The following is a 19,575-nucleotide window of genomic DNA, read 5'->3' as shown; positions in this document are numbered from 1 at the left end:
ATTTTCCTGCTTCCAGTCCTCACTGCACTCTCAGCCATTGAACAAGGAACCTGCTGCTGAATTTTTCTGTGCTTGGGAAAAGTTTAATGGTACAAAGCACTGAGAGCTGCCAGGTGAGAAGCCAAGGTTCCATTTCGATTATTGGAGGGAGTGCTAGGAAAGAAGGCAAGAGGGGGAGAGCTCGTTGCATAGACTATGCCTGGGAGAAATGAACGTTTTCTCTGGGAATTTAGGAAAGCCTGGCTTTGGAATTGCTTTAGGCATCTCTCTCTGACCAGCTTTCTCTCTGTGGTTTTTCAGGGATCTGCAGGGGATGAGAAGAATCCTTTTCCAGTGACTTCTCTGCCACGTAAGGACAAGACCAGACAAGACAAGACAAGAAGACCTGAAGTTAGAACAGTAAGTGTTTGTTTTACAGCCCTGCCTGTAGTTACTGAAGACACCAGACAGGGCTGGCCCTGTAGCCAGCCCGGCTTCTGCTTCCTCCTGAGCACTTCTTTTGGGAGCAAAGAGAGAGGGAGGGATGGGGGAGAGCTGCCCTTTCAGGGCAGCACCTGCTAAGTAGCTTGGCTACAGCTGAACAGCACTTGAATTTTTGACTTCTTGCTGGGCCTTTGATCAGTACTGGCCAAAAGGATTTCCTAGAGCTGCTGATAAGCTGTTTTTGATTGTACAGCTTAATCATTACAAATGTTGTGTTGTCCTGTGGTACAAGCAGTGGGGAATACTGAAAAGCTGTAACCTGCCATCCCATGGGGCCTTTGCAGTGTCATTTTCCATAAAAGACCAAGGTTTGTGGGCCCCTCTGGGCAAAGGGATGCATTGCCATGGTCTGCTGGCAAACTTGCAATAGAAAATAAGCACGATGTGCCTGGCTGAGTGGCTGGGAGGCTGTAAAAATCCTCTCCAGAAAGAGGCAGCTGCTGAAAGTCAAAAAGTTGTGCAGGTCCTCTTGGAGTAAAGTCACTCGAGTCATTGATTGTGTTCTGCCAGGTGTGCCTCTTGGATGAATCCAACCAAATGTTTTCTCTCTTCCTCCTTTTGTTCCAGAGTTTTCTGCTCTGGAAAGCCAAGTGACGTGACCAAGAGCTGGCCTGACCTCATACACAGAAAGAGACAGAATTTACAGTAACCCAGACTGGAACCAAATGCCTTAACTGGGTCTCCAGGATGTAAATAGTTCCAAGTTCTCTGTTCTTCTGAAGCCTTAGAAAACTTTGGTTTTATTTATTTTCTTTTTGTTCAATGCAAAGCACCTGCACATTACTTTTGTTTTAAATACAGTTGTAGATTTTCTTGGTTACTTTTGGAAAACTGTTGTGTTTTTTGAGGGTAATGCTTTTCTACCTTGCAAAAGAAGAGACGGAGGGTGGTACCTACTGTCACCCTGTTCTTTTGAAAGTTTTAAAGTTCTTCTAAAAGTTTTCTATACCTTCTGATGTTTACATATTTCTACTGAATTTTCTCACACTCTTCTTGTAAATAATGCTTGTTTTACATTCTTGTTTGTGGGTAGAAAGAATTGATGAACTGTTAGTTTAACCAGCGTGGTTGGAGAGGTGGCAATTTCATCCTCCAATACACTGTCACTTTTGGAATTCTATATCTAGTGGAGTCAGAAAACCAAATCCTCTCTTTGAGTTCTTTTCTTGCCCCTTTCACATCTAACGTCCGTGTGCGAGTTATTTCGTATCGCAGTGTGACACCTACCTATGAAATTACCTAGTGCAATGAATTGTCTGAATGGGCCCATGTCATGACGGTCTGTAAGTGTGTCCCCTAGGAGTAACTAACAGGACAATTTTCACACCTGTTGCTGACAAGGAAATCTGCACTCAGACTGTGTTACTGAGGGTCTTGCTCAGTTTCAGCTTTGACAGACCCAAGTTTGGGTGGCAAAATAACACCCAAAATGAGGCTGGAAACAGCTCCGACTTTCTCCTGTGCTGGAGGGGTGGGACTCGCAGGGAGGATTCCTCCTTGGGCTGCTTTTTGGCATTTGGCTTGGTGGGGATGGAAAACTGCAACGGGTCCTTAGGATTGCTTGGACATTGTTGTGAGTCTGAGAGCTTCCAGGGAGAGGAATCTCTTCTGATAAAGGAGGGATTAAGTGGCTGAATGTGGAACATAAGGCACATTTTGCATTTGGATATTTGCCTACAAGCACTGGTGGTCTCAGTGAGTGTCCAAGAGCAGAATCTGGTACCAAAGTAGGGCATCCTTCCTATGGGAGAGGACTCAGGACCCAGTGACTTAGAAACCTGCCAAGGGAACCCAAAAGGGAAACATGAGCTGTTTGCAAGCACTTCTCCCTTGCCAGGCTAACAGTGGAGGCAGCATCCGCAGCACTGGTGTTTTCAGTTGACACCCTTCTCTACCCAAAGATTTCCTGGAAATTATTCCTGCAGTATGGCTCAAGGAGTTATTCTTTCAGAGAAATCACACTTCTGTGAAAAAAAAAAGGAAGAACCCCAAACCCTTCAAGTTTTTCAGTCACCTTTCAGTTGACTTTGATGGGCTTTGGATCAATGTTATTTATACAAGATATTTAGAAGCAAGTTCAAAAACTGTTAAGCAAGAAGTTTTATTTGCACAAGAAGTTTCATTGTGCCTCAAACACAGCTGAGCAGGTTCCTTTTCACAGTCATATTCCTCCATCTTCCCGCTCAAAAGTCACTGTATTGCAATATCAAAGCAAAGTATTGATAATGGTCATAAGACAGTCAATAAAACACGGATGCTTGATCTCAGTGAGAGATTCTGGAATCTTGATTTATCAACATGCTAGTCCAGTGTGTTGACACCCTTGTCTACACCAAGATTTCCTGGTGTGTGACAGCAGCATCCTGCCATCCTCACATCCAGTGGTGTGTCTGCCTTCGCCCTGATGCTGTCACATGCCTTCCCTATCTCTGAAGACCTGTGCGAGTGGGGAGAGAAGGATGGTATCCCAAAATAATTGTGATTACAAGAAAGAATTATCTCCCTTTTCCACATCATTTCATGATGTAGGAAGATGTCTGCACAGATTGAGCAGTAGCCACCTGTTTGCGGGTTTGAGGCTCAAGAAAATGAACAGGAAATAAATACTAGCAAAATGCCTACATTTCCCAAAGGAGTTTCTGTAGAAAGGGCTCCTGCCTGCAGTCATTCTGCCTTCTGGCCCTGCAGGACAACCAGGATCATGGCTGGGTCTTTCTGCATCTTCAAGGGACTGGCCTTTTATGTTCACTCTATTAAAAGCCTTAGCGCCTCTCAGGGATAAGCTGCCCTAATGGGTGGAAGGAAGGTCTATGTTCCCTTCTCCCCATTTTACCTATCAAACCTTATTTACTCCTTGTCCCTGGAGTTGTCCCTGCCCATAGCAGGAGGACTGGAACTCAACCATCTTTAATGTCCCTTTCAACCCAAGCCATTCTGTGATTCTATGAAATAACAGAAAATTTTTAAAAATCCATGGTATTTCAACCTGGAGCCAGGTCAGGGGCCTGCAGTGGGTTAGGAAAGATGCTCATTGTTTTCACTTGGGGCTATTCTAGGACATGAACAAGATGACTGTTTGACCTGTTCCTTTTGTCTGCCAGCTTTGACCTTCTGTTAGTGATGAAAACTTTAATTAAGGACAGTAACTGACCTTCTGCTCAAAACCAGTGGGTGTGAATCAGCACCGCAGACATGCAGAGGGGTGACTTTTACCCTAATGCCAAAGGGGCTGGAAATAGCAGTGCCCTGTGTGCCTTCAGCAGCGCTGTGCCGGCTGTTCCTGTGGCCATGGGCTTTACAGAGCTGCGCGTGGATTTACAATTTCTCCCAGTTTGGAATGTTGATTTGCACTGTCCTATTTTTTTTTTTTTCCTTTCTTGGAAAATGCATGCAGGGGAAGACAATGTCTGAGCAATTCTTGGTCCATGTTAAGTCTTGCCTGTCAAGCAAATGTTTCTCATTGGCCCTGCCGCCACTCCCAGGAACAGCCAGAGCTGCACAGTTGCCTGCTTCTACTTGCGTTAAAATGCCACCAAGTGGCAGCCACACCAGCCTTGCAGACTGAGCCAGGGAGGAATTACAAATACAAGTTTCATCTCCTGGCTGGCTGTGCGCTATTTGCTAGCAGTTACAGTGGAGAGAACATGCAAAGCTTTAGAAAACAAATACAGATGTGGCAAAAGCAGCCAGCAAAACAATGTAAGCGAAGTATCTGGAACAGAGTACTTGGGTTTGCAAAACTCTCCACTGCAGTGATGCTGAAAATAGTCCCAAGAACAGTTTCAGCCTAAATAAGGACAGAAAGCCCTATCTGATTGTGGGAACAGTTTAGGGTTAAGAATTTCCCAGTCATTTGTTCTAATTAAGCTTGAACGGGCGAATTGGCTGAATTTTTATCAGCTGCTGACAACTTGTTTGTGAATTAAGTCTCGGTGTCATTTGATGTGGTAAGCCCATGAGGCTTACCAACACTGACCCTGCAGTAACTGCCTCCAGATCCCACCGTATCTGCAAGATCCTGGAGACAGGCAGGGTATCCCTCCTGGCTGGGATCATTGTTGCCTCCTGCTGCTTCTCCCGTGCATGGAGGTCTCTGCCAGGGCAGGCCCGGTTTTCCACAGGGCTGCATCCCCCTCTGCAGGCAGGCGTTTCTAGTTGAAATAATTTTCCCAGCCGGTGTTCAAACAGGAGGGAAGACTGCAGTCCTTCTGATAGAAGTGCATGCATGTATTCGGTTTGTATTTTAAAAAATGCAAGTACCGTGTGCTTTGTCTTCTGAACTTTTCTGTTCTTAGCTGAGTATTTTAGCAGGATGTCAAATCCAAAGAGTTTTGCTGCCGGAAAGGCTCTATTAGGAATGAGATTCCGTTGGGAAAGAGGAGTATTAAATGGAGTTTGAAGCTGGGCAAGTATAAGCAAACGGACCACAATCTCCTTTGAACGTAAATAAATAAGGTGTGGGGGGTAGGGCCTCCTACCACTGTGTGGCTGCTCTGTCCCTCAGCATGGAGTGCGGGGGGAATATTCTTTTGTCGTCACTGTCCCCTTGCCAGGGCAGGTGGTAAATCACAACAGTTTTATGTGCAGGTAGGTCACTGCAGTTTGTCATCACAGTAATCCTGTATTTTTATTTGTTATACTTTGTCATCATTAGCACATTTCCAGCAATAGAGATTCTAAAACCAGCTCTATACAAAATGTATTTAGCTGTGGTGCCATCTCAGATTAACCATGTTCTGGGAACAGGGCTGTTCCTTGTAAACCTGCTTTGCACTTTTCTTGCCAGTCCTTAGGGATACACCTCCAGAGCCCTGAACAAGAGTGTTGGGGCGGGGGTATGCATTGAACTACAAATGGGATGCCTGTTTTAGGATCCTGCTCAGAGCTAGAACCATGTGACTTCCAGCTCTTCCCATACCAGAGGCGGTGACCCCTTGTCAAAGACCTGTCATTTTAGGGTCAGATGTTCTTAGATTTTATTTGCTGCAGACTGTTCAGACCTGGCTGGGAGATGGCAGGAGATCAGACAAGAGTATCAGAACGATCCCTCGTGGCCTATTTTTCTTTCTGTACAAGCAGTGGTTATCTTCTCTCTTAGCCCCTCTTGGCTTTAGCTGGGGTTTAAAAGAAGCTATCTCCCAAACATCAAAGTTTATGAAATTAATAACGTACTTAAGAAATAAAATTGCTCGACATAGGGGCAAGTGAGACAGTATGGCACGTCGTGGTGGATGTGGAGGGAGGGAGGCAGTGGGGATGCTCTGACACTCCTGCCCAGGCACTGCCTGACCACAAAACCTGCTCCAGTATTTCTGAGAGGCACTGAAGTCTGTCCTGTGCACAGCTCATGTTCTCAATGCCTAATTAATCACAAGGTCCAAGGTTGTGTGGAGATGATCTACACGTCTGCGTCTGAGCTGTACCACGTGCCCACGTGCCATTTCTGTTTTAGTCCCATAAATTAAGTCACTCTGGAAGAATGCACAACACTCTGCTGCTTGGCACTCCCCTTCTCAGCTAGACGTGCCGTCCCATTTTTCACTCTCACAAATCTCCTGATGTCTTTCAGCAACTGCTCCCGTAGCAATAGGCTGTAGAAGTAAAAGCCAGCCACGGGCTGCACATTTCTGCTTGTGCCAGGTAAACCACATCAAACTCACCGTTGCTCTCTCTACTAGCCTTCTCTTCTGCAGCTGCCATCGAGTTCTCTGCATCTCAGAGCCTAAAGGGAAGCGCAAGAATTTCCATGGAGGGCTGCAGGAGGACTAGGTAGAAGCCCAGGAGAGACGTAAAAAAACCCGAGAGATGTCACAGGGCATACGTGGAGCAGAGACGCTGAAAAGCGGCAAAGCTGAAGAGCCTGGCTCAGCTTCAGTCCTGTGCAGATCATAGAAGGTGAAGAAAGAAGCAGCAGCGTATTGCTGGCCGGGGGTTTATGTACAAATCACAAACGGGATGGGACTGCTGGGGAACGCGTCTCAAGCTGCTTAATATCTAGCATCACTCTCATTACATGGTTATGACAAGGGGAAGATGCCAGCAGCTCATGTCCTCGACAGCAGACTGAGAACTCAGTGTAACAACCCACTGGAAAGCTTTTTGACCAGTCACACAAAGCCAAAGCATATTGACAGTAGTTCTGTCCAACCACTATAAGCGCACGTACCTTTGGTTAAAACAATGCTCGCTTATTTCGAATACAATACCTGCTGGTAAGCCTTAAAATACAATGCACAGAGCTCCATTCATAAGCTGAGAACTTCCTAGTGTCTCACTAGATATACTTTTCTGTAGCTTAGGGAGTTATTCTAGCCAAGTGTTAATACACAGACCCTTGTTCTATTTGTCCTTACTTTTCTACTTTTTATATAACTTTTCTGCTGATAGGTCTTATGGCTACTGCTTAGCTCTAATTGCAGCTCTGCTGTCCCCGAGGCCTGCCTTTTGCAGCTTTCCCAAAACCCTCTGATTTTAAGGATTCCCACAGGGGATGCAGCAGGAAGCTCTTGGCAAAGCCCTTCTGACCCCGGGGGGCCGCAGCTGCCCTCAGGCTGTGAGGGAGAACAGCAGCAGCCTCTTGCAGCAGCTGCAGCCCCCGGCAGGTGCCTCCCGAGCCTCCTTTGCTCCAGGCTGAACACGCCCAGCTCCCTCACCTGCCCCTCGTCACACCTGTGCTCCAGACCCTGCACCCGCTCCAGTGCCATCTCTGGACATGCCCCAGCCTCATAGTGTGATCCCAAACCCGAGCCCACGATTCCAGATGCACCCTCAGCAGTGCCGAGTACAGGGACATTGGTCCTAAATCATAGAATATTCTGAGCTTGAAGGGATCCACTAGGATAGGTCCTAAAGTATGCCAAAAATTCTCACAGTGGAGTTCAAATGCTGGGAGCAGCAGAAAAAGGGAAGACATTTTTGATATCAGAGCATCAAACAACCCGAATTCATAAAATTAAATGAAGAAATAGGTTATGATGGAATAAACCTGATTTATGTATATATTGCTTTCCATAATTGTACAACTTGGCTTTATGCGGTTGGTTGTTAGCATTTGTCGCTTTCCTTTTCTTGAGTAGAAATGCAGCAGTTCATTTAAAAATAACACCAAGATGTACCCGCCACTGGCTGTGATGGAGCTCATCAATAATGGCAGTAATGCCTCTGGGATAAAAAAGTTAAGGGGAAAAAAAAAATAGATGGCCCAGATTGCAGCCAGAGAAGAGACCACAATGCCAAGAGAGAGTCTCAGGGAAATTGCCAGTGGGGATGGATATGAGGAGGGCAAGAAGCAGGAGGGGTCCATCAGCAGCAATTCCTCACAGCAGCACAGCGAGCCAAGGGAGCCTCCTCGCAAGAGCCAGGTGGCCAGAGCTCCTCAGGACACTCATCTGCCCACAGAATGCAACAGCCAGAAGCCTCCTGTGCACACCAAGGAGACCTTTTCAGTACTGCGAGGCCAGGAGGCAGTATGAAGTAAGTACCTTAGTGCTTAAGTGAGAGAGTTCCCTTAAGGCTTGGAAATCCAGCATTAGGCAAGGGAAAATGAGACATGGGATTTTATGTCCTTTAAAACCAAACTGAACATTTAAAGAGGATGAAGTGGAAAATTTTGTAGTAAAACAAAAGAAATGTGAAGCGAAATGAAAGCTCTGCTTTTATTTCCAAAGACTGTACAAGTTCATATGGAGCCATTGGGTTAGGTGGGAAAGAGGCCGTGCAATAGGCATCCTGTCTCTGACCAGAGCCTTTCTCACTTCAAATCCCTGAGGGCTCCCTCAGCGGCTCCTTTTCAGCTGCTGGGCAGGGCACGGGGGCTCAGTGGCACAGGGTCCTGCTGGCCCCCGCCTGGGGGACAGCCCATGTGCCGCTGCCAGGCAGGCCTGGGTTCCCGCAGTGCAGCGGGGGTGTGGGCAGGCTCCAGCAGGGTTCTGTGACCCGTGACCCTCCAGCAGGGTTCTGTGACCCGTGACCCTCCAGCAGGGTTCTGTGACCTGTGACCCTCCAGCAGGGTTCCGTGCCCTCTGACCCCCCGTGGCACCGGGACACCGCACCTGGAGACCGTTGGCACTCGGGCTCTGCCAACGGCAGAACCGTCTTCAGGCAGTGCCCCGCGGGCTGCAGCAGCACGGAGGGAGCGCAGCTCTGTTCGGGGAGCACTGCTTGGCCAGAAAGCCTGTTCGCAGCGCCTTTATTGCCACTGGGGAGCCATTCCTCGCCCCCAAGGCCAGCTTGTGCCAGGTAATTCTGCGCTTGGCTGCCAGGGTGCAAACAGGCCAGCCACGGCCGTCTCTGCTGCATTCCAGCGCTGGGCCCAAATGGCAGCAGTTTCAAACCCAGCCTCTTGCTCCTGCCTCTGCAAGCTGACAGCAGTTTGCTGGGAGTCGCTGACCAGGGAAATTGCCTTTAAGGCCTTCCTTATGCAAATATTTAGCATTGTTATTCTCCAGCCTGCAGTGGGGCAAATCACTTTCAGGTGGAGAGGGCAAGGTTGCAGGAGGGCTTGCTGCTGATTTAGCTTGAATCCTAAGTGTCTCTAAGGAGCAGGAGAGCCAGGCAATCCCTAGGAAAGGAGGGTGACATGGCAAAGGCCCCTGGGTTCTGCCCCATGTGCTGCCAAAAGGTGCCAGCACTGAGAAGGAGAGGCTTGAGGCCAGAGCCAGCAGATGTGTGGCAGGGGGAACTCTGGGCTTTTCCTGGGCAGTGCCTGAAGCAGGTGCTCCAGCTGGGGCCTGGGATTGCCCCATTGGGAGTGGGAGCAGCTGCCAGGGGCCTCTCTTACAGTTGAACTGTCGCAGCCAGGGACTCCAGAGGTAGGTGGCAAAGCTCGTGTGGAAACACCCACATCCCAAAGTGAAGCCAAAGCTATCGCTTTACCATGTTTCCAGTTTTAGGAATCAAGGCCATTGCAATTACAATGGCTCTGTCCATCCAGATTTGTTTATCATGTGTGTGTAACAACAGTGGCCACCAGAATATTTGAATCCCTCAAGGATAGGCTGGACAGGCCTTTGCGAAACCTGGTCTAGTGAAAGGTGTCCCTGGCCCCGGCAGAGGGGTGGAACTAGGAGAAATCTAAGGCCCCTTCCACCCTAAAACATTCTATGCTTCTATGGTTTTATGGGGCTGTGGTTCTGTGAATGCCGTGTGTTCTCTGACTGTATGTCAAGTTATCCCTTCCAATGCCTCAATATATGCAAAACACCAAGCTTTGCCCATAAAAATATCATGTGAGGTTTAGTGATAGCAACATTTGAAGGACAAGCTCTTGAGATGGGTACATGAGGTTTAAGTTTCCAAGCAGCTTCCACGCTTCCTTGTTTCATTAGAGCAGCTCTTTGCCTGTGGCTGGATGGAGAAGGCAGAGAGAAGAGCAATCAAATGTGTCCTGCTAGGGGATGCAGAAATGAGCCTGGCAAATACAGCACTGTCAAAAGCTTGTAGGAATTCCCATCAGGGTCACAGGAGTAGCTGCTTTCCTCTCCACAGTGAGGAAAGCTTGTGTCCAGAAGCACAGCTGGGTTGCAAGAGCATTTTTGCCTTGCACGAATAGTGTCAGGTTAACGCCACCTGCGCAACCTCAAATCCATGGGACGGCAGTGTGGTTGAAAACCTGGCCCTGTCAAAGGAATTGAAAAATGTTTTGACTGTTTCGTGAAATCCAGATTTTCCTGCTGGCCACTCGTGTGCTTTGTGGCCATGTTAAGGATAAGCTGGTGGTAGAGCAGGCCTCCAAGCCATGCTGTTTATTCACAAGTGGATGTGCATGTCTCTCCACACAAGTTATGCCGGTGCCAGGTCCATTCAACAGAAGTTGGAAGAAAGTTGGAATGACTTCTCCCTGTAGGCACTTGCTACTTCTCCCACCTTCGTTTATCTTTAAATTCAAGTGAGCACCTTGTTCTTTTAAGCAGTTTGCTTTCCAGCCAACATTTTGGTTTTCATGATGGTGAGGAGGCAGCAAAGATGCAGCGTTTGTTTGCTTCCAGATGTGTCCTCGGAGCTTAGTGTGAGTGTCCATTCTTAGGCTTCCCAGCAGCATGGGGAGGCGGGTGTTTGACAGGATTCCCATCTGTAGTGGCCTGTATCTCTCTGTGGCTTGCCGAATGGTTCTCTGCTGGTCCCTTCCCTGATGTTAAAGCCACTGCCTAGAGCTCAGCTGCTTCACCTCTTCCCCCAAATGTCTCTGCTCCTGTTTCACACCAGTTGCCCTAAGTGGGGTGGTTCACAAGACTTCACAGAATGCTCCTGCAGCCTCCTCCCCAGCGAGAAATGATTCTGCTCCCTCTGGAGTGTGAGATGCTGCAAGTGAGCGTCACCAATTGAAATGTAAACGTTTTCAGTCCTTTTTCTGCATTTTTGAGATTTTTTGCATCTGCTGGGGGAATATGGTTACCTGTTCATATACAACTGTCTTTTCAAGGCTTTTTTTTTGCCCTCCATTTCTTTTCCTTCTTCTTTCCACAAATGCTGCCATTCACGTGGGGCCCATTTTGTTGCCGACAGGCAGCGACTTTTTTGTTCTGAAAACGGAACTAAATTTCCTGAAGCCTGTAGCAGTGGCCTGGTTTGTCGTGCTCTTGGCCAAATCCGGAGCTAAGAGCTGACTTGGAAAGCAGCATCACTCCTGAGGGAAGGGGAAAACGGATCTCTTGGATCTCCTCTTCTCAGCGACGTGTAATCCCCATGTTTGGATGGTTTATGTTTAGGAGCACTGCAATGACTCCCAGTCAGGCACTCCAGGTTCTGGGTGTAGCAAGTCCCTGGAGATCCTGACCTCTGCTTTAGGCATGAACTCATGCAGATGGTGAATATCTGTTTGTTCTCTTCCAGAGAAGCTGACTCAAGCTGAGGCTTCATAATGGAACCGACAGACAACCAGAACCGTGACAAGAGGTAGGAATTAATGTGATATAATCTTGGCTTCCCAGGTGCTGTGATGAATGTTGTGATGGTTTAGAAAAAGAATTCCCCCTCCAATGCAAGAATCAGAATTCCAAAGTGGGACAAATGAAGTAAGGATTGTCCTGTCAGTGAGAGCGGCTTCAGAGCCCATTGGTATTTTCAGAGCTTCTGTTACAGACCCAGGCTTGGACGATGGCTGGGGTCAGGGCAGATTCTCTGCTGAACATTCTGAAGCCAATCTCTTACTACTGGAGCCAGGGCACACCCTTCTGCAGTTTGGGATGCTTTTGGCCTAGGAGTAGTTTCCAGCTTCAGTCTGGAGCAAAGCGCGAGTTGTGGTTTTTTGGGGTGGGGGCGATTTGTGCGAGTTTTGCTTCTTGTGGAACTTGTTTGAAGATGATGAGGACTGAGGTGATGTTTCATGGCAGACATTCAGTTTCATCTGCCTCTTTGAACAGCCAGGTTGTTGGGGTTTTCCTGGTGACACATCAAGTGTAGAGCAGCTGCAGCACATACAGGACTATTTTTAACTCTCCAGTGCTGACCTGTTTTCCCCCTGGAGATGGAGGGGCTGGGAGTGTAGAGTCCCCCTGCACCAAGGCTCCTAGGTGCTGGGCATGTTGGTGTTAAAGCCTGGAGGTGCAGTTCCCAAAGCTTCCAAAATTCCCTGACTTTAAGGGAGCTGTGCAGGGTTATGAGTAATGGCAGCGATCAGGTTTGCAAAGGCTTTGAAGAGCATCTTGACAAACACCTTCAATGGCCAGGCCAGACACGGGCAGCAAAGGTGTCTCCAGGGCTGGGGAGACTGGGGGATCTACAGGCTTATCTAAAAAGTCTGGGCAGTTCAATAGACAGCAGACCCATCTTCTCTGAATTTGGAATGCCATCCAGTGCAAAAACCTGATTTTTTTGTAAATAACAGCCCTTCGGTATGAGATGAGGCAGCTGTGCCTCTGCTCTAGGAATGATTAAACTTTCAGGAGCTGATTATTGCTGTGGTATTGGAGCAAGTGTCACTGCTGGGGCAGACCAGGCTCTCCCCTTGCAACCTGGGACACTTGGGAAGTTGGATTTGCAAAGAAGAATTTAGCAATTGTATGCATAGAGAAGACTGTGCAGTAGAGTAGAAATACATACCTGCATCCACTGTGCCTGCATGCTTTTCCTTCCCTGACGTCCATAAATATCAGAGCAAGCAGAGTTTCCCTCATTTTGCAGTAGTCTTTCAAAGGCCAGGGACACTTTAAAGGTTCTGGTTTCCCGTGATGGGACACTTTATTGGTGTTTTGTTGTGGGGCAGGTGGGATTGAGTACATGCATAAGTGGAAGAGGAGGAGCAGGGGGATTTGACCTGGTGTTTTCTGAATGTCTGAGATCTTCTGTCTAATTACACTGATGGGATGGCTTTAAATGCAGCTACATGATTTTCCAGGGAAGCAGCTTTCCAAATGCCTGTTTGAAGTAGAGAGTGAATTTCCAAGGTTGTTTATCAAGTGGCTATTAATAGAATATGAATAGAGGATTCTGTTTGACTCGCAAGGGGGGAGACTGGGGTGAGAGGTCTGCAGGAGAACTGGACTGGCAGTTTCTCCCATTAATCACTGCAAGTAGATTAGCCAGCTCATGTGCTGATCACCCCAGTGAGTGCTTCTGCGTTTGTTTCGCAAGGAAATGGAGGAGGGTCTTTCCCTTCCCAACCTTCTTGATGGCTTGTATCAGGAGTAGCAATCCCTGAGAAGGATGTGTGCTGTCCCCTGTGTGTCTCATTGCTCTGGGGCACAGCACATGCTGGACAGAACCAATCTGTCCACTGTCAGCTTCCTGAGGATTTTGACATTGCTTTGCTGCTGGACATGTGCCGTTGTGAGAAAGCCTCAGTTTCTGCATGGAGTAAAGCCAGGGGTTCAAGTGTTAACTCTCTTTTCTGTGTCTCTGTCTGAAAGCTGGAGCAACAACAGAAACCTGCTCTGCCTTCTGGAGCAAGAGAGGCGGAGGAGACAGGTGGCTCCAGAGGAGAAAGATCCATTCTTGGCGAAGACTCCCCTCTTTGCCAAGCCCTACAAGGTAATGGGAGTGGGGTGCAGGCTGGAAGGAGAGGAGGAAGGAGGCTTGGGGTGGGAGAGGGGAGCTGTGTCTTTTGCATGGGCTGCAGCCGACTTGAGCCCGATCCCTGCAAACACAGCATCTTCCCATCTGCTGCACCGAGTTTGCCTAATTTCCCTTGTGGGGATGCGTGGCAATTCCATGAAGATGCCGAGCAATGTCTCCTGCTGAGCTGGCTCTCTTGCTTGGGGTGTTTCTGACATTTCTCCCGCTCTGTTCTTGTGCTGCAGACCGATAAAGAAGATGAGCTGTCCAGGCGCATTAAGAACCTGCTGGGCAATGTGGACTCCAAGATGCTCCTGAGCCATGAGTCCTCTCTGATTCCCATATGGATTCCAAAAAAGCCCAAAATCAAGTCACAGACCCAGAGTCATAGGCCAGCCTCCAGTAAGACCAACCCATATGAGGACATAAGGAAAGAATCCTCACGAGAATCACTGGGCCTCCCACCTAACCCTGAGCCGAGCCGTGATGACAGTGATAAAGGTCACTCCAATCAGAGGTCAGAAGCCAAAGCTCCACAGTCCAAAATCCTTCCTGAGCCTGTCAAGGTGAGTGCAATCGTTGTTGTGTCTTGTCCAGACTGCTGTTGCCCTCAGAAGCATAAGGAGTCTCATTTTATTTGGGTGAATGAGAAATATTCCTCTTACTCTAGAACTGCCTTAGAGGAATTGGTAACTATTATTTCTGACTGGTTTTTTTTTTTTTTTTTTTGAAGTAAGGAAGCTTTTTGCACAACTTTTTAAATGCAGAGGTAGCCTGTGCCTTTGAAGACAAAGCTTAGCTGCTTCATGGTGTAATTCCATAAAGGGAGAAGACTGCACAGGCATATTTACATAACAATAATAACAGTAAGGATAAATAGCAGTAGTAGTAGTAGTAGCTTAAGAATGGAAAGAAAATTTCCAGACTGCCAGGTTCCAAAGGGAACACAGACATTTTTCTCAGAGGCAGAAGAGATGACTTTGGGAATTTCAACTGGTTTTCCACTTGGCCTCCATTATCAATTCCCCTTCAGATAGGCCTTTTGATCCTTAGTAGCATTTTATTATTAATGGTATTGCATGACTTTCTAGAGTTGGTGGTCACCACATGCTGCTGTGTGCATGTCAATTAGTAAAAAACCCCAACCAACTCCTTCTGCCTCCCTTGTTCCTGTTTCAGAAAAAGAAGCCCATTGATGTGACATCCACGGAAAAAGCTTGGAAGGTTGGTGCTCTTCCATAATCGATCTCTGTGTTTTCTTATGTTTTGCATGCCTTAAGGAAATGGCTGGGGAAAAAATGCATTGCTCAGCTCCTGTTCACTCAGCAGATGTTGCCCTCCCTGAAAGTGTGTTTTGGGGTGGGCTGAGGAGAAGTAGGGATAAAAGCTGGAGTTGTAAGATCAGCCTTCCTCTCAGTCTGTGAGCGTAACTCTTGTCTAGAGCAGTTCAAGAGCCGGACTGACAACTCATGCCAGGCAGCCAGAGCTGCTCCTCCCTCAAGCTGGGGGTTGCCTTTCCTGAGCTCCCCTTGTCCAAAGGCTCTGGACCTGCTGCCTCCTGTCTGGGCTTCCAATTTTCCATTTGGGAAACAAAGGGAAACCTGCCCCATGCTTCCAGCACGGGCTGTTACTGAGATGCCATTGTGCCTGGGAGTGTGTCTGAGTGGGCCAATGTGGCAGCAAACTTCTCTTTCCTCTTTTCCACTCTTTTCAGTAGGCTCTGTATTTGCAGAGCTGTAACGTATTTGAGCCAGAGGAGACAGATGAATGGAAAATGCTTCAGGGACTCACACTTTTGTTACAGTTGTCATCTCCAGTGTGATGTTTTTCACGAAGACTTGAAGCATGTCATCTCTGTGGAAGCACAAACCCCATTTTATCTCGATTGTCAGCAAAAGCATTATCTGAGAGTGTTAGACACAAGTGGGAGTGCTGAGAGTGCTGCTGACCAAGTCAGTTTTAGGTGGTGCCTACACCAGGCACACAGACATGCCTTTAAATCAGCTTGTTGCACTGTGCTGAGTTCCCTGAGCTAACCTTGCCTCCCCCTCTCCTCTTTGTTTTTGTGAACAAAACAGGTTGTGGAAAAGCCATCTTCTTCACTTGCTCCTCCAAGGTACACTTGTGTTCCCAAACCACCCTCTAGACCAAACAAACTACTTTTCATTTGAGGGGGAGAGGGGAAGAGGTTCCTGGTTTCCCTTGAAGCTGCACGCTTTGGTTTGATGCTATTCAGGGTTCCTGTTGAAAATTGGTTTCATATTTGTGGGGTTTTCAGGAAAGCTCCCATTAGAAATGAATAATCCAGGCATGCTGGAGTTTACCTATGAACCAGACTTATATTTCCCCAGGTGTTCCCTTCTTTTCTCCTCCTTGGCCCCAGTGTGTCTGTAGATCACATGGTTTTGTATTGACCAAGAATCCATCCTGAAATTTGTAACCCTTTATTGGAAATGTATCTTTTGGGGGTTCAGGCTTTCAGAAAGGCACTGGGCTGTTTTGGTGTTTTTGTTTTTTTTTTAAACATTATTTGGTTGAATGCAGCTTCACAATGTAGCAGTGAGATCCTGTTTACATTCTTGCCTGGCTGGGTGTGAGTTAAAGGTTTTATTATTCCCAGAGGGTTTTTTTCATACGGAGCTTTATTTTCGGAGCACAGTAATGTATTCCTCTGGCTTTCTCCCCTCTGCTCTCAGTGCCCAAACAGAGGGCTCAGTTTTTGAGTGCTGCCATGTCAGTGGAATAAGTAAGTAACCTTTCCCCCTGCTGCTTCCTAATTTTGTCTCCCTGTGGCCTTGCAGGGCTCTCCAGTCCGAGCACAAGAGGATGGCACCAGCACAGCCCAGCAGCTCGGAGTCAGAGAGCACCAGGGACTGCCACAGCTCCTCAGTCTCTGCACTTCCAAGAGCACCAGCACCCGAGGTGAATGCAAATCAAAAGCAGAGGCTGCTCCCACAGCCCCTTGCCTCACACTGTCTGCTGTCTGAGGGCAGTCAGGACAGGAGACCTTAAATACTGTCACTGTGCAGGTGTCCCCTTGAGACCTCTGCAGCAGCATCAGGCATTTCTTGCCCTCTGCTTCGTTTCCATACTTTGTCATTCATAAATCCTTCCTGGACATCTGGTGCCTAACCGGGCAGTGTTCCCCCTTCTCCTTTGGCATCACTGTCTAGCCCTTCTGGAGTTTCCACTCCAGGATTAATCCATTCTGCAGCTGAGAGGTGAAACTTTGAGTGCATATGCTGAATGATCCTTCTCTGCAGTAGGTGCCTCTGGGCGGTGGGCCCCTGATTTCTCTTCATGGGTGTTTTGAGTACTGGCTCTGTAACTGGAAAATTCCTTCTTTCATTTTCTGCTTCTTTCAGTCCTGTCAATGCCATATTTTCTTATACTGCTTGCTCTCAAAGATGAACCTGTCTTTGATAAAACGGTCCTCCAGTGCTGAAGCCTGGAGAGGGGGGAGGAGGAAGAAACAGTGAGGCTGCAGCCCTGGATCTGTGGTCGGTGTGCTGGATGTTCAGCATGGGAGAGGTGATTGGGCAACAGGGCTGGGCTGCTTGGCTCTTGGGAAGCATCCCAAGTGAGCTGTGCTGCATGGAGGAGAGAGATTCAGGCAGACAAAGGATCTTGGGAAGGCTGACCAGGGGGGCCTTTGGCTGAAAGCTCATCCCTCCCTCCTGTTTTGGGTGAAAGAAGAGCTGTGAGGACACTCCTGCCCTGCAGGGAACCTGACATTGAAGAGGTCTGGAGCAGAAGAAACTCTGCTGTTCTTCCCTCCTCCTGCTTTGAATTCCATTTGAATTAAAGTGTTTGGCCTCAGTTATAGTGAACAGCCACACACCAAATAGGATTTTTCCTGTGACCTCCCTGGACATCCCTTAGGAAAGCCATTTCTTCCAGGCCAGGACTTTGGCTCATTTGATGTCTAAGGCATGTGTCACCTGCGGCTGGGAATTCCGTATTGATGGCTTCTTTTCCTGGTGGCACGGAAAACTTGAGGCTTCCAGCCTGAATAGCTAAGCAGATCCAGTGCAGAGTGACTTAACCCACAGGGGATAACCGTGCAGGGAGTCGCTTTGCCTTCACAGAGACACTGAACGGCTCTGTCCTCTCTTCCCCAAAGCAGAACCTTCACTCTCCTGTGTCACCCCAGTCTCTTTAAGGCATCTTTCCAAATTAACTGTGAGCTGCCTTAAAAATACAGCACACGTGAAGCTCCGATGTATCTCTTGTCCTTCTGTGCCAGCTTTTACCTTTTTTCCCAGCACCTGAGCAAAGCTGTTTGTAAAGCCAACCTTCTTGTTCAGGTCTTTAAGAATCCCTCAACCCCAACAGAGAGCCTTGTATTGCCTGCACTGACAGACTTCCTGGCAGGGCCCAGTTAGGGAGTGTCAGTGTGCAGAAAGGAACAGGAATGTGGCATCTTCCTTGAAGTGTGTTTAAAAAGGAGTGTCAAAAAAATCCCATCCAAACAAACAAACAAAAAAAAAAAAAAAAAAAAAGGGCAAGTCAAGCTGTGTTCCTCTGCAGTTTGCAAAGTCTGGAGCCAAGAAGCAGAATTTGTGGACAACTCCAGAGCATTTCTATTCTCAGGTGGAATGAAGACGCCTACCTTGAAGTTGGCTGAAAACAGATGAAGAGTCTTCTCTATCTTGCACGAGCTCCATGTGTGGGTGCTTTCCTTGTGCCAGAATCAAATCCTGGCCAGAATCAAAGCAACCTTGCAGAGCTGGTCCATTAGCTGGGCTTAGTTTGAAGTTTGTGGTCTCTGCTTTAGTCCTTCAGAAAAGCTCCTGTGCCTGAAGGCCTGAACCTTTTTCTGTGTTCAAATGTTGTGTGTAATAAGTAGTAGGATGTCTTTCCAGGAGCCCAAGTGATGATGGTCAAGTGCTTTGCCAAGCAAAAGCTCGATCTTGGCAGGAGGATCCAGCCTGGAGCCAGCCCAAGTTACCTGACTGTTCTGAACTGGAAGCCAAGCAACAACTGCACCTTGCAAGGGTTGCATTTTGGTCAAAGTTGTTCTGGGGTTTTTTTTTGGGTTTTTTTTGTTTTGTTTTGTTTTGTTTTGTTTTTTTTCCTTCAGAAAAATGAGTCTGATTTCATTTGGGTGAATGACAAATATTCCTCCTTCTCTAGAACTGAACTGGGAATTTCTCTAGGATTGGGAACTTTTATTTCTAACTGTTTTTTCTTAACTAATGACACTTTTTGCTCAACTCTTTCACATGCAGAGACAGCCTGTGCCTTTGCAGGCCAAGCTTCGCTGCTACAATAGCAACTAAAGGAAAGTGATTTTGAATGAAGGGAGCACACTGCAGAAACAGACTTTCTTAACCATATTAAATAAAAGTCAGCAAAGTCAGCAATGGAAACGGTGTTTCCTGACTGCCAGGGAAGCCAGACATTGATCTTGCAGGAGGTGACTGGTGGTTTCAGCTCTTGCTCTGCCTGGTCTCTGTTCCTTACTGCCCTTCAGATGGAACTGTTATTCCTTATTAGCATTTCATTATGAATGGACTTGAAAGACATTTCTAGAGCTGTTGGACAGCAAATGTTTGCTGAGCGCATGCTTGTTTGGTATCAAGGAGTAAAATACCCAAACAAACTCACAGTGCTTCCCTCTTTCTTGTTTCAGCCCATCGTGCACATGTATGAGCAGTCCATTGAAGGAATATTGGAGGTGGGTGCTCTTCAATACCAGATCTCCATGGGAAAGCCGGTACCAATCCATGGGGAGGTGGATCCCTCTGACTCTGGGAAGCGTGAAACTGCCTCTGTGTCCATCAGCAAAACTCCTGTGAGCTTCTTCTCTCCTTCTCTTTCCAGGAAATGAGCAGCCCCCTGTCACCTCTCCTGCCACCTTTTCGGACACCTGCTAGAACAGAGACTTCCGAATTTCCATTGCAGGCAAAGGTAACCCTGCCCATTTTGGCCAGGGCTTCTGGTAAATTACAAGAGATCTCTCTGCTGAGCAGAACTTCAGTCTTGGCAGAAGGAGCCTGCCTGGAGGCCAGCCTAAGTTCTTTGACCATAAACAGTGTTGAGAGTTAGAAACCAAGCAGAAACAGCACCTTGTGTGGGGTTCCATCATACCATGCTCAA

At 47.6% G+C, this 19,575-nt stretch overlaps 1 protein-coding gene across 6 annotated transcripts; it reads left to right on the top strand.

The window, feature by feature from the left end:
• Positions 1-7,170: 7,170 nt before the first annotated feature.
• Positions 7,171-19,561, top strand: LOC137472753 (AF4/FMR2 family member 4-like). 6 transcript variants are annotated; one of them, XM_068188123.1, is made up of 6 exons: positions 7,171-7,451; positions 11,314-11,376; positions 13,329-13,449; positions 13,719-14,039; positions 19,109-19,153; positions 19,300-19,561. In XM_068188123.1, the coding sequence occupies exons 2-6, from the start codon at positions 11,342-11,344 to the stop codon at positions 19,522-19,524; spliced, it is 747 nt and encodes a 248-aa protein (XP_068044224.1). In that variant the 5' UTR covers positions 7,171-7,451; positions 11,314-11,341; the 3' UTR covers positions 19,525-19,561. The 6 variants fall into 6 exon arrangements, with proteins under 6 accessions (XP_068044224.1, XP_068044223.1, XP_068044225.1 ...); XM_068188122.1 differs by lacking the exon at positions 7,171-7,451 and adding an exon at positions 10,475-10,809; XM_068188124.1 differs by lacking the exons at positions 7,171-7,451; positions 11,314-11,376 and adding an exon at positions 15,552-15,589 and having other exon boundaries at positions 13,065-13,449; positions 19,300-19,321.
• The last annotated feature ends 14 nt before the right edge of the window (positions 19,562-19,575 follow it).

Source organism: Anomalospiza imberbis, chromosome 4 (assembly GCF_031753505.1).
Source record: "Anomalospiza imberbis isolate Cuckoo-Finch-1a 21T00152 chromosome 4, ASM3175350v1, whole genome shotgun sequence".
In the NCBI taxonomy this organism is placed as follows: Eukaryota; Metazoa; Chordata; class Aves; order Passeriformes; family Viduidae; genus Anomalospiza; species Anomalospiza imberbis.
Note: the sequence above shows the minus strand (reverse complement) of the source record. Positions and strands in the feature narration are given on the sequence as shown.